The sequence below is a fragment of the Manacus vitellinus genome, unplaced genomic scaffold, assembly GCF_001715985.3.
Source record: "Manacus vitellinus isolate BGI_N305 unplaced genomic scaffold, ASM171598v3 scaffold_3_pilon, whole genome shotgun sequence".
In the NCBI taxonomy this organism is placed as follows: Eukaryota; Metazoa; Chordata; class Aves; order Passeriformes; family Pipridae; genus Manacus; species Manacus vitellinus.
The window spans coordinates 36271057-36284670 of record NW_021940535.1 but is presented as its reverse complement, the minus strand read 5'-3'; the positions used below and the strand labels follow the sequence as shown (position 1 = coordinate 36284670).

Genomic DNA, 13614 nt, shown 5'->3' with positions numbered 1-13614 from the left:
AAGTAGAAAAAAACATGAAGTAAATCAAACAGCAATGGAGTGTCATAAGAGTTTTAATATGAGTAACACAGACAGGGAGGGAGCAAAGAACTCTTCTTAGTAGTGCCCAGAGAAATGAGAAGAAGCAACAGGGACTTGTGGTTGTACTGGAAGGGTAATCAAACACTGGAACAGGGTGCCCCAAGTGGCTGTGTAGTCTCCATCCTCATAGATATTCAGAACCTAAATGTTGTATAAGGTTCTGGGCATCCTCATCTGCTTTGAGCAGGGTGGGGTTTAACTTAATGGTCTTCAGGTATCCCTTGCATCCTCAACTATACCATGGTCACATCAGAATTTTCTTTACTCTGGCCCACAAGAGGAAAGATATTCTGTTTAGTAAACATTTAATATTTACTTCTCGTTTTAACTAGTCAAACAGTTGTCTAATAAAACAAAATGTAGTTTCATATCTTAAAGGTCTGTATATTTTCGATACCAATCTTTCTAAACACCTAAAACACTTGACAGGAGTGCTCTATCCGAGAAAGAATACTAAAACTGTAGAGAAATTGCATTAATACAAATAGAAGCTGTAATTATTTCTTTTAACTGCTAATAGTCAAATAGATTTTTGTTTAACTGAGCAACAGGTCTCAAATATCCTAATAAAATTTGGATTGTGAATTTGGATTGTATTAGTATCTGCGAAGGTTTTGCTTTGTCATGCATAACACAGCACAGAAAATAATTGGAGGATCTTGTCTACAATATTCCTGTTATTTGTGTGAAAACCATCATACTATATTTTCTAAAGGAAGCTTGTATTAAATAGTGCCCATGGCAACTCCCTTTGAAAATGCATCATGACTTTTATAGCAAAGTTGATAGTTCAAAGCAAGACTCATTTTCAAAAATATGATTGTGATTTCTTATGCAGAGCAGGCAACTGAATGAATCAAAAAGACTTGTGAAGCTACATGTTAGAGACCCTGAAACATTTCCAAGCTCCCTGCTGACTCTACAGTGGAGAGAGACTCTGAGATGCATCACCTCCCTCTACTTTCCTACTTGTTTGTTTCCATGCAGAGAAAGCCTATGAAACCTTGACAAGAGTCATAAGCACATCCAAAAAGAAAATACTGACTCAGCCTAAATAGTATCTGTGAACATGTTCGTGGTATTCGTGACAGCTGTGGCATCTTCACATCATAGTTTGAACATACAACATACAACTTGAATTCCAGTCTGTGACCACTGCATTAGCATTTTAAAATAAAATAGTGTCTGTTAAGCAGTAGCTTCTATTAAATAATTAATCAAAAACTTTTTTCTGGTTTTAATACTAGGAGTGAAGTAGTTGCTACAGAAAATAAAAGAGGAAAAATTCACAGAACAGAATCAAAGTGAAGTAACTATTTCTCAAGAGCTTTTGCTTTTAATTAAATTGCAAGATTTATGAGGTCATGAAAGCATTGCAAATAGGACAAACAAACACAGTCACAGGAGCTTAACAACATAGATTTTTAAATTTTCACTTACGGCAGTTAGCTTCATCCTGGCTATTTGAACAGTCAGGTGTAAAATCACAAAATTTGTCAGATGAAATACATTGTCCATCCCCACACGAAAAAAATCCCGGTGGACAGTAAAAAGATGAGGCATTAGCATCTGCAAATTCTGTTTTCCCTTAAAATCAGAAAAGGATATATGAGTAAAAACACACATATCATCTTTTAATGTAGCAATATACTCAGTGTAAGGAACATAGCATCACCTATGAAGTGTGCTATATTATATCAAAACTTATAAGAAACACAGCTGATCTTAATGTCTGATGCTCTTATACTATATATTATTCTCCACAATATTAAAATTTTTGTGTGGAAAATTATCAAATACACAGGCAGGCTGTTCAGAGGTGAGTGGCTGTGCACAGATGGCTGCTCTTTCCCTTGGAATAGAGAGCAGGTGGATTCTCTGTGTTCAGATCACAGTGAAAGCTTCAAGAAGACGAAAGCTGGATGCTGCACCACTATTAGCTTGCACCTCAACCTACACATTAGAAAACACCCCAAATTTCAATGAATGGGGAAACAAAACCCAGGGTCTGCTGGTTTTACTTCAGAAGTTTTCTGGAAAGAGGGCAAGTGAGAGGAATGATGAGCAGCTTTTCATCTTTATTGTGTAACTTAACTTTTTTGAATAGTCTTGTTTCCATCCAGACAGGGCTTTTTAAAAAAAACTCACTCCTTTCTAAGAACAATATCTGTATGACTAATGGGTAAGTGGGGAGGGAAAATAATTAATGTTTCTTTAAATACTTAGCTACCATCAACCTGTATATAGGGATCAGAGAACCCTTAAAAACACAACACTGAAGTCTTCTATTATGCCCTTAAATTTTTCTGTAGAGAAGAAATTCAGCTATCGACTGGCTATAACTCATCAACATCACCCCTGACTGCATATGTGCCTGTGCCATTTTTGAAAAGTAGCTATTATTATCAAGAGAACTAGAAGTAGCTGTCTGACAGAAGGTAAGATTATTTTATATTTCCATCTGTTGGCATTTCAAGACTATAGAATGTGAGTATACAAAAAAGTATGATGGACACTTATTATAATATGCTATATGTTTAACAGTAATAATGGAAGAAGCCTCCTGTCCTAAAGGTAATGCAGTGGAATTTGCTCTCCAGTGCAAGACATAAGATGCTTTGCTTCTGCCTTTGTATCCAAATGTGTATGTGAGCAGGTACTACACAGTAAGTGGTATCTGGAAATTCTCACCACAGCTCACTTTGCAGAATTAGGAAAAACTATTTATAGCAGCTACTGCATAAAACAAGGATGAGAGCCTTTATTATAGAATCACAGAATGGTTTGGGTTGGGAAGGATGTTAAAGATCATCTGGTTCCAACCTCTCTGCCACGGGCAGGGATACCATTCACTAGACCTGGTTGCTCAAAGACCCAGCCAACCTTGCCTGGAACTTCAAGGCAGGTGATTGATTACAGCATACAGACTTTTTTTCTCAGATTATCCTCCGTTTTATTAAAGGTATTTTCAAATTGTCATAAAAATCACAGTTATACATAACAGACATTGGGGAAAATGTATTGAAAACCACAAAACTTGCCTTCGCTTTCCTGGCTGACATCTGGAAGTGGTCTATTCACAACTACACATTCTTCTGTTATACTGATGTCATCAATAGCAACAGTAGCATTTGTTGTTAGAATAGTACCTCTTAAAATAATCTGTAAAGATGGAAAAAAAAAGGTAGTTCATTAAAAGTGACATGATAAAAAGACATACATACATACATACATACATACATACATACATATATATATATTCCATTATAATTTAAAACATTTGCACAGGAAGTAAATACTGCCTACAATCAACTCTAAATACCAGTGAGGAAAAACTACAATTGAGATTTTACCAGGTTAGAAATTTGATCCTCAACTGTCAAAGCCATAGCTACCTTTACCTACGGCAAGTTATGCAACCCAGATGACCTTGTTTCAATTGAAACTGGTGAAAGCCATCACTATTGAATGAATGGTCTTCCCGCTGGAACAGTCAGAAGTTATATATATTCTTATATTAGCTATTCAGGGTTACCAAATATGATGATTTACAGCTCCATTTAAGTGTGTTCATCTATACTGTGCCTGCTGAAGTCAACAGTATGTGGTACAGAAAAGGTGGGGATTGTATGGATGCATTTGTAAATACAAGGAAACACTCGGGAGATCATAAAAGAGAGTAAGTAATAAATAAATTACCAATAATGTCCTTTCTTTTTGATCATTTTATAGGTAAGACATAAAATGAGGAGACCAAAAGTGGAATTTTGGTTTACTGAATCCTTATATTTGAGTTGCTGATTTCCCCAACATGTCCATTCTAGGTTTAAGCAAAGTGTAGCCTGAGATTATGTAAAAAGAAAATTAGACTTGAAAACTGTGATCAATGCTGCAAATTATATATATATATCTGCACTGTCAGTCTCACTTCTGCTCTTGTAAAGATCAAGGGACAGATCCTCCTATAAGTTATGCTAAGGCACAGAGAGGTCAGGGAGGTGATTCAAGATAGCGAGCACAGCTTCACTAAGGGCAAGTTCTGCCTGAAAAACCTAGTGACTACATCAGTGAAGGGCTATGGATGTCATTTATCTGGACTTCTGTAAAGCCTTTGACATAGCCTTCACAACATCCTTTTCTCTAAACTGGAGAGAAGTGAATTCGGTGGGCAGACTGTTAGGTGGATAAAGAATTGGTTGGATGGTCACATCCCAAGGGTAGTGGTCAAAGGCTCAGAGTCCTGATGAATGTCAGTGACAAGTGGCGTCCCTCAGTGATCTGTATTTGGATCAGTGTTATTTCATATCTTAATTAATGACATAAACGAAGGGATCAAGTGCAATTTGCAGATGACACCAAGATGAGTGATGTGGCTGACACATCTGAGGGATGGGATGCCAGAGGGACTTGGAAAAGCTTGAGAAGTGGGCTCATGGGAATATCATGAGGTTTAACAAGACCAAGTGCAAGGTGCTACACCTGGGTCAGGGCAACCCCCGGTATCAATACAGGCTGGGGGATGAACAGATCCAGAGCAGCCCTGATGAGAAGGACTTGTGGGTGCTGGTGGATGAGAGGCTGGACATGAGCCAGCAACGTAACTTGCAGCCCAAAAAGGCAATCATACCCTGGTCTGCATCAAAAGAAGCTGAGCAGCCGTTCAGGGGAGGTGATTCTGCACCTCTCTTCTGCTCTCATGAGGCCCCACATAGAGTATTGTGTCAGGCTCTGGGGTCCTCAGAACAGGAAGGACATTGACCTGTTGGACTGAGTCCAGAAGAGGGCCAAAAAGTTGATTAGAGGGATGGAGCACCTCTTCCATGAGGAAAGGCTAAGAGAATTGGAATTGTTCAGCCTGGAAAAGAGAAGCCTTTGGGGTAACCTAATTGCAGCTTTCTGCAAGGGAAGCCTATAAGAAAGATGAAGAGAAACTATTTACAAGAGCATATAGTGACAGGACAAGGGGGAATGTCTTCAAACTGAGAGTAGATGCAGATTAGATATTAGGAAGAAATTCTTTACTGTGAAGGTAGTGAGGCACTGGAACAGGCTGCCCAGAGAAGCTGTGGATCCCCTATGCCTGGAGGTGTTCAAGGCCAGGCTGGATGGGGCTCTGAGCAACCGGGTCTAGTGAAAGGCATCCCTACCAATGGGGGTTGGAATTAGATAATCTTTAACATCCCTTCCAATCCAATCAATGCCATGATTCCAGGATTCTATGATTCTTCTGCCTGTACGCAACATAATTAGGCCCTCAATCTGAGGAGCAGTTTTTATAGAAAGTTCATTTTTTAAAAGCTACTACACTATTGCTACCTGATGTTTATTACAAAAAGTTATTCTAATGCATAGAATATTGAAACAATGGCCATGTTCTTTAGTAGATGCACCTGTAGAAAAAGCAGAATAAAATTCTTTTTCATATGAGCATTAAAGAATAGAAATTCTCTTTTTACATTTCATCATAAAAGTAAACTAATTCTAAAGGCCAAACTGGAGCAACTTTTTGAAAGTAATGTAAATGCAATTTCTAATTACCTGAAAGGGTAATTCCTCAGCTGCACTTTCTACAAGAATATTCCCTTTTGTCCACTTCATCTCAGGCGATCCTGAAATGTCACATAATTTTTCCAAACTTCCATCCAACGCAGTTCTCTTAAAGACAGAAAGCTGGGACCCCTGAGATAACCTGTACCAAAATCTTACCTGTTGAAAGAGTTTTTAATGAAACACTTAAAAAAATTACATAATAAATCTGAAATAACTTCAGCACCAATTCATACATGTACATTATAACATGACAGGTCTAAACATAGATTTGGCATAAAAGAATGGGAAGTATGAAATTACAGCATGTTGAAGAGCAGTATCATGTCTAAAGATAAGACCGTATTTAAAACTAAAGCTTATTTTCACAACTTTTAACTTGTATCTATCAACTGATTCAGACTGAATAACTTCTTTTAACTCTTTTTAGCTTAGTAAGTCCTTAGAAACTTCTCAAAGATTATTTTTCTTTTTTAGTGAGAATCATAGTTCACTTGCTTCCCCTGCAATACAGAGTAAACCTGATACATTTAATTTCTTTTTTTTTTTTTTCCAGTAATACCAAGGCAAAAATTCAGCTGGTAACTGCAGAGAAGAAATAAGATTTTCAAAGACTAATTTTTCCTTCCCCCTGAATCCTTCCTGCTTTTTCACATAATGATAGACTAAACTTTCTTCAACTGCAGTATCATTATTTCCCTGCAAAAGCCTTGATAGTATTTGAGTCTTCACAGAGGTAAAACCAGAGCTGGATCAGTGGTTACGAAATATTCCTGTTAAAACACGCTCCTACTATTTAATATCTTCTGGCTTCATGGCTGGTGGACTCAGTCTCTCAATTTTCTTTGGAGTTTCTTTTTCCCCCATGCATGAAAATCATATTTTATGTAAAATAATCTTGTGACTTATTCTTAAAATGAAATACTTTCATGTAACTTTTTTTCCAACCAAAAAGCTTAAGAAATAGAAAGCAGGAAGTATACAAACACTTTTCAAAATGAGCTGTTTGAAGGACTACACTCTGAACAATTTAGATGGCTTTTGTCTATTAACCTTTTCAAACAAATTTATGTTTTCATTATGTAAGAGACAAAGTTACCCTCCTTCTCCGTGTCTACATGTTCTGCTATACAGATACTGTGTCCATTAAAAGTCATAAACAGAGAGCTGGGACTAGAAATTTGCTTCTACGACTCCAAACCCTTGAGCTAAATGAAGATGAGCTAAATGAAAAAATGAAGAAATGTAGCTGACATCCACAAAAAGACTCAGCTACAAGAAGTTGCAAAAAGAAGTTACTTCTAAGCTTAAATTAACCAGAAAAGCACAATATAAATCTGTTATCCTTCAACTCCTATTTTCTTTCTTTTTTCTTTTTAAACAACTGGAGCCAAAGAACTTGTAAAGCTATTAATAAACACAGACCTCTTTGTGTGGATCCTTTTATCCTCTCAGTGGGACATCTAACAGAGGGCATCATCTCACATTTATACACAGAGAACATAACACATCCTAATGAACAACCCCTACTCCTTGCTATTTCCCAGAAATAAAAGTCTGCAGGGAAAATGTGGCAGAAAGCCAGGCTTCCAGGCTTCACAAGCACTCTCTTTTCAGACAAATATATCTAGGTAAGAACTTCCTTTAGATTTTGTTGGATCTGAGAACTTCGAATACATTCAAACCATATATACTTATAATAAAAAGTGTTTCTTTTCTGCCTTTGAACTGGAGAAAAATACGTGCATCCCCGCTGCACTTGTGTTTATTTTGAATGCAGACCAAACTCTGAAATAGATCTAACCAGAATAATTCATTGATTCACATATCAGTTGTGCCCAGTCTGCCTTAAGGGTTTCTAAGATAAACACCTTTAAGGTACAGATTGTTATCTACTCAGCATCAAAGTCTACAAAAGAAAGATGAAACTGCCTAAACAATGCATGGTGGATACAAAGTGTGTTGGGTGTCCCAGGAGTAATGCAACATGCATTACTTCGATGGGATGCTGTGAGGCCTTACAAGTTCCCTCCAACAGCATTCTGCTTGATTTTATCCTGAATTTATTTAATTTCTGATGCTTTACAACACTAAAAAGCCATGTGAAGATTAATAACTGAGAAATTGCATTTAAAACCAGTAAGGAACTGTTCTTAAATTGTTTTAAGAGGCTTCTACTCCTCAGCTGCAAGTTGCAACTATTCAGATGAGATCTGATAACTCATTGATGTATGTAATCCAAGTCAGCTACAGTTTCAAGTAAAACAGATTTAGCTAAGCCAGCACTTGCTTCAGGTCCCTTACATGAGATAAAACCTAAGAAGCCTAGATCCTGCTGGAATAAAATTCTGCTACTTGTTGGGCCTTTAAGTGCAATTCCTTCTTTTCTGAAAGTTTTGTTTTCAGAAAAAGTTTTCCCAAGTGCAAGTACATTTTCTGTCCTACATTGTGTCTGAAAAATTAAGCAATGAGTCTGAATTTTATTTTGTTTCTCTAAAGCCTCTTTTTGCCACTGAACACAATAAAATTACTTTGGCAAGCTTTCTCTGTCTTTTCCCTTCTCTGAGATTTTTTAAATCAGAAGGCATTTATGCAGTAGCAGAAAAAAATTAACATCATAACTACACAACTTAGCTTCTCCTCAGTGCAGCATAAGCTTTGAAAAGTTATAGAATAGAAAACAAAAAAAGCCTCCTGAAAAAAAGAAAAAAACTTAAACTTTACAATATCTATTTACTTTATTCATTGGCCAATCCAGTTGGGAATGTTTTCTTGCAGTGACTAGATGCTCTACATATTTAATATATGTCTTCAAATTCTGCTTTACATGTTTTATTTAAAATTACAACATTCTAGTTATAAAAGTGTGTTTTCATTTTTCATCTATTTCGTATTTTTTGGTCCTTCTGATCCATTTTTTTCAAGGTACCTTTCTAGATTCTCAGATCAAGTGCCATCCTGGCAGGCTGTTTTTGCATTCCTCTGCAGAGCCACAAGACATTTGACAAAAAAAGCATTTCAAGGTAACTCTCAATTACTGCACTAGTCAGCTTAAAAAACATCCTCTCAAACCATCAATTAAAATTTAGTACATGTCTGGAGCATGGTAGTGAATTCTCTCTGGTCACACCAACATAGCTAATGCATATAATGACTTCAAACCTTAGGTTTCCTATTATGGAACACTGTTTATTTGACTTTCCTGCCTACAGACAACAGAGTGGCTATTTGATATGGCCCTGTTATTTATTGTTGTCCAGATAGGTTTGTCACAACATACAAAAACCTGAAGAGTATCCTTAAATCTGAGTCACCTGCTGGGTGCTTTAGAAACAATAATAATAATCAGATATAAAAATTTTGCAGCAAAGCAGTAAAATGTCAGTTGCATCTCCCTCTTCCCAAAGAATTTGTTTGTAACTCCTTCCACTGCTCTTGAAATAATCCTCAGTAGCAACACTTACAGCATGAAGAATACCATCTCTGCTCATCAGGTGAGTGATAGCTTGCAAACGTGGGGACAGTTAATACCAACTTGTTACCTGACAGCAGGAGAGCCCAGGGGACGGCTTGACAAGAAAAGGGCTCTCCAGATGAGACATGGCCACCTTTGTGTTCGTCCGATGTGATCCACTGAAGTAAATGAATGCTCCTAAAAACAGATATTTTTTTTTTAAAGTATGAGAAATATGTCATGCTCCAATGGCAAATAGCTACCTCAGAGAGGTAACTATGTGCTCCATGAGGCACATAAAGCTTATTCATAGATGAAAACAAATGAAACACCTTTGCCATCAGGTCAGTCTCTGTGGATAATGAGGAAGGTGTTGTAACAGGTCGCAACAGTGTCTATGTGGGCAAAGGCAAAACACAATTGCTAAATGCTCCTGCCTCTTCCCTCTTGCAAAGTTATCATGACTAATTCCAAAGACGAGAGGGAGAAGGAAAGAAGGCTGTGTGGGCAGCCATTGCTAAGGTTACCCTGTTGTGGTGTCTGCAAGCAATTAAACTTGAGGAGGTGAATACGGAGCGCTCAAAAAGGAGTTCAGATGTTGCTTCTCTGAGGGCTTTACTGTGCAGACCCACCGGAATTATTTTTTATCTGCTCTCTTCAAGCAAAAACTTAAGATCTCCAACCTCCAAATACTACAACTACTTCCCATCACCTTTGCATGATGCCCATCTGCTCTCAGAATGGACTGGGGAGAGCAAAGGAGCTGCAACACAGAGCACCCTGGAGATCAAACAGCACAGACATCAGCCGAGATCCCTAAAGGACGCATTTTAATTGGCTTAAATAATGTTTTAAACTGAATTTAAAACAAAAATTATTTCCTTTAGGGTACAGTATTCACTCTCAGCACAGCCCAGCCAGTTTTAAGCATGCTAACAATGTTGCAGACCCCAGGAGCCAATGGAATCAGCTATATTTTCTCATGGGGTCCACAGACTTGACATTGTTGTCTGTGCTAGTGGGGATGAAAGCTTAATTAAAGATCTAATCTGAACTCTGGCAAATGAACTGCATTTGGATTTGAACTACAGCAGATGTGCTTCAGACAAAGGTAGGGAAGGATAAACATTTTCAAGGGGCCCTAAAGCAGCATATTTTGAATGCCGTCAGTGCTGCCTTTGCTGAATACTGAGACTTTTTCATGAAGGTCTGTGCAAAACAACACTAAAGGCTCAGTCTTTTTTGCACATTGATATTACACATATTGCCTTACATCTTGGAAAATCAGCTATTGTGCTGCCACAGTCATACTCCTTAGCCATTTATTTCCCATGGATACATAATACAGCAGAGGGTTAGGTCCAGCCCCACATGAATAATGGCATCGCTTTAGCAAGGTTGGCACAAAGAGGGGACCGTCACAGCTCCCTGTACAAACAGGCATGCTGCGCTTGCAGCTCGAGGGAAGCTCCCCTCATTGGAATACAAGGGGACTTCAAAGGACCCTCTTTTAATTTGCAGCTGAGGCTCTACAGTAACCTTGTTAAGATCTCAATTAATCAAAATTTGCTGCTGCCCTCCCCGGGAGAGAAGAGACATCAATGCTTTGTGGTACTACAAGGAACTGTTGCAACCTGAAGAATCTTTATTTAATGCTGGTAAAAACTTGCTCAAATTCTCGAATCCTAATTCTAAAGCTGTGGCTGTAACAGGCACAGTGATAGAACGGTAAAAACCACCTCAGAAATACCTTTTCAAATAACTTATATGTGGAATGCAACATTGCTGGGCTCAAAAGGTAAGGCACGGTATCCTCAAGATCTACTTGAGGTTTCAACCTGCAGCAGCACTGAAACAAACTTGTGATGACTCAGGTATCAAAGCAGCTTAAGTGCAAAAGCATGCAGTTCTGTATGGGCAATTTTAACATGCTACTTGGGCTGCAGAACAGATGTTTCTGCCAGTAGCCTTCCTTATGACCACATTACACCTCAGATCTCACCAGCATCTAGAACAGAGAAAGACACAGGCAAATCAGTGCTACCCTGTGGGGCTTTGAAAGTTTGGAAGCTGTAACACAGCAGTGCTCACAGACAATGCAGTAATACAGATCCAGTGTCACTCTACAGAGACAACAAAATGAAATATTGAACAGATGCTGAGAAGAGTAGCAACTTTGGTGCACTTCATCACACAGGGACTAATGGAAAAACAGGTACATGACTGTGCAGTTAGAATCATTCTATGGCACGCACACACATCCTCATGTCTGCTCAGGTGAATTTTAACCCTAGAGTTGCTCTATCTTTGAATGCTTGAGGTGGAATACTTAATATTTCACATTCCTTTAACATGAACACGGGAGAGAAGTGTGGAGGTCTGATTTTAGATAATATACATTAAATAAATTTAACTTAAAGGACCACTGGATTTTAACCCAGATTTTAAAGTAATCTGATCTCCACTGTAAGCAAAGTAGTTACATTTTAATAAAATTAGTCACAGAATACTTGCCAATATTATTTGACAATGAAAAACATGCTCAGCAATTTTATGTTATGCAGTGTACCATAATAACACTTTAATTTAAAAAAAAAATACTTTAAAACAGCCCTCTACTGCAATAAACTGTTTTTCCAGCTGAATGTATTGCGTGGTAAATATGGGCTGAAGGAAGAACAACTCTTTAAAGGATATTATAGTCACTCTATTTTTCCCATAGAATGTGGATTTATTTTAACTGCCTTCTACAGTCAAAATTTGCCCAAACAATACTGCCCAAATAATACTCTGTGTGTATAGGGTAAACAATGCTAATGATATGCACAAAAAGAGTCAGCTGTCAGTTCAAAGGTCAATATCTCAAAAAGCTGCATCAAGTCGCCATGTCATTGATTGTGCCAGTCAAAAATGAGGGTTACAAAGGCATAGTAGCCACATCCCAACTAAGAGCAGCCCAAACAGATTAGCTTTCTGTTACACACTAGTTATGTTGTATACATACTATGTAGCACCTATTTCAAATTAGTTTTTATTATCGGTCTATGACCATTTACAAGAAGGAATTTTCATGGCAGAAGGAGGAAATAAGGGGGAAATAATAAAGAAAGAAATCTCACCATGCCTCGTATTAGTTGTATGACCACTGCCAGGGAGTTTCCTGTCAAGGGGAGTGTGTTCTTTCATTATGTTCCAGTCAGCATCACCTCTGCTCAGTGGCCTCCATCCACAAAGGTCAGTCTCAAAATCACAAAAGGTGAAATTAGCTGTTGTAAGAGCAATAACAAGAGGTCAATAAGTTGAATTTGATGCAGCAGTTTAATGCCACAACTATGACTATTTTTATTTAGATGTACTAAGAGTCTTAAAGAAGCACCAATATATTTCACTGTCAGATTATTCAAATGGACAAAAAGTTCTAGAATACAGGTAACAGATAAGGCAGATCTTTCCTTTCTTAAGCAAACTCAGAACCATGAAGCAAACTACCTGCAGGAGAACAAACTATATCATAGTAAAGATGAGACCTGTACATAGGCTGATAGATTATGAAAGTAATGTTATGTATGTTTTAAAGATGAATTGTACTGGAAACTTAATTATGAATGTGTGGTGGAAATCAAATGTATTTAGAGTTTAAAACACATGGAAAGTGAAGATGAATTAAGCTTTCACTTAATTTATTTTTGAAAATGAGATTTAAAATTATGAATTATTCAGATCTCCTAGAAATTTTTATTGCAAAGTAAAAGACCATTTTCTCAGTTGGTATGGATTAGACCAACTTAAATTTTATAACAATTTCACAGACTATTTCATTTATTGAGTACAAATAAATATTTTTATAAGAAAATTTTATACTCTGAGAAGCTTTTTTTCCTGGTCCAGAGCAACTTCCCAAAGCAATACACTCAACTCTTTGGGTCACTTACTGCAATTGCAACCATTACTTTAGAACTGTATTTTTCACTTTCCACTTTCATGGCACATTCATCTGATCGTATCAGCCTCAGACACCATCATATATATTACTCCAATTTTCATATTGTACAAAATCAAAATGAAATGCATCTTTCTTTGAGCACTGTGGTAGCAAAGCTCTGTGGTAAAAGTCTCTCTGGAATAAAGAGGTTATTTGAGCAGTTAAATCTTAAGGTACAAAATAAATCACAAATATCAGTCTCTCTTATCTGGTTTCACTATATACAGTAAAATCTAATGGTGCATGCTTTTCTGTGCAATGCAGTATATTTAGTTAAACAAGAAACTTGGTTAACTTACTCAGTTACAATTTCTTGTGCTTTTGACAAAGTATCTTTTAAATGAGGTTGCAGTTGCTAGTACATTAAGGTCCAATATGCAAATTGATATCCAAGACTAAGCTGTTTTGCTGTTCAGTAATTAATATTATGTCTAGGCACTGTGCTTTCCTTAGCTAAGCAGTCTTGAGAGAACCAATGTGACACAAAAAGGCAAACATTCTTTGCTTAAACATCTCTTTCTTCTGGCCTACCTAAACCCTGTGACAGATC

The 13614-nt window shown here is 37.3% G+C and overlaps 1 protein-coding gene across 1 annotated transcript in view; it reads right to left on the bottom strand.

Moving 5' to 3' along the window:
- MALRD1 (MAM and LDL receptor class A domain containing 1) overlaps positions 1-13614 on the bottom strand; it is a 243159-nt gene that overhangs the window by 192974 nt on the left and 36571 nt on the right. The window contains exons 10-13 of the mRNA XM_025895435.1: positions 12202-12348; positions 9171-9280; positions 5620-5787; positions 3123-3243 (exon numbers count right to left, since the gene is read on the bottom strand). Of these exons, the coding sequence (XP_025751220.1) occupies positions 3123-3243; positions 5620-5787; positions 9171-9280; positions 12202-12348 (546 nt within the window). The remainder of the gene's footprint in view (positions 1-3122; positions 3244-5619; positions 5788-9170; positions 9281-12201; positions 12349-13614) is intronic.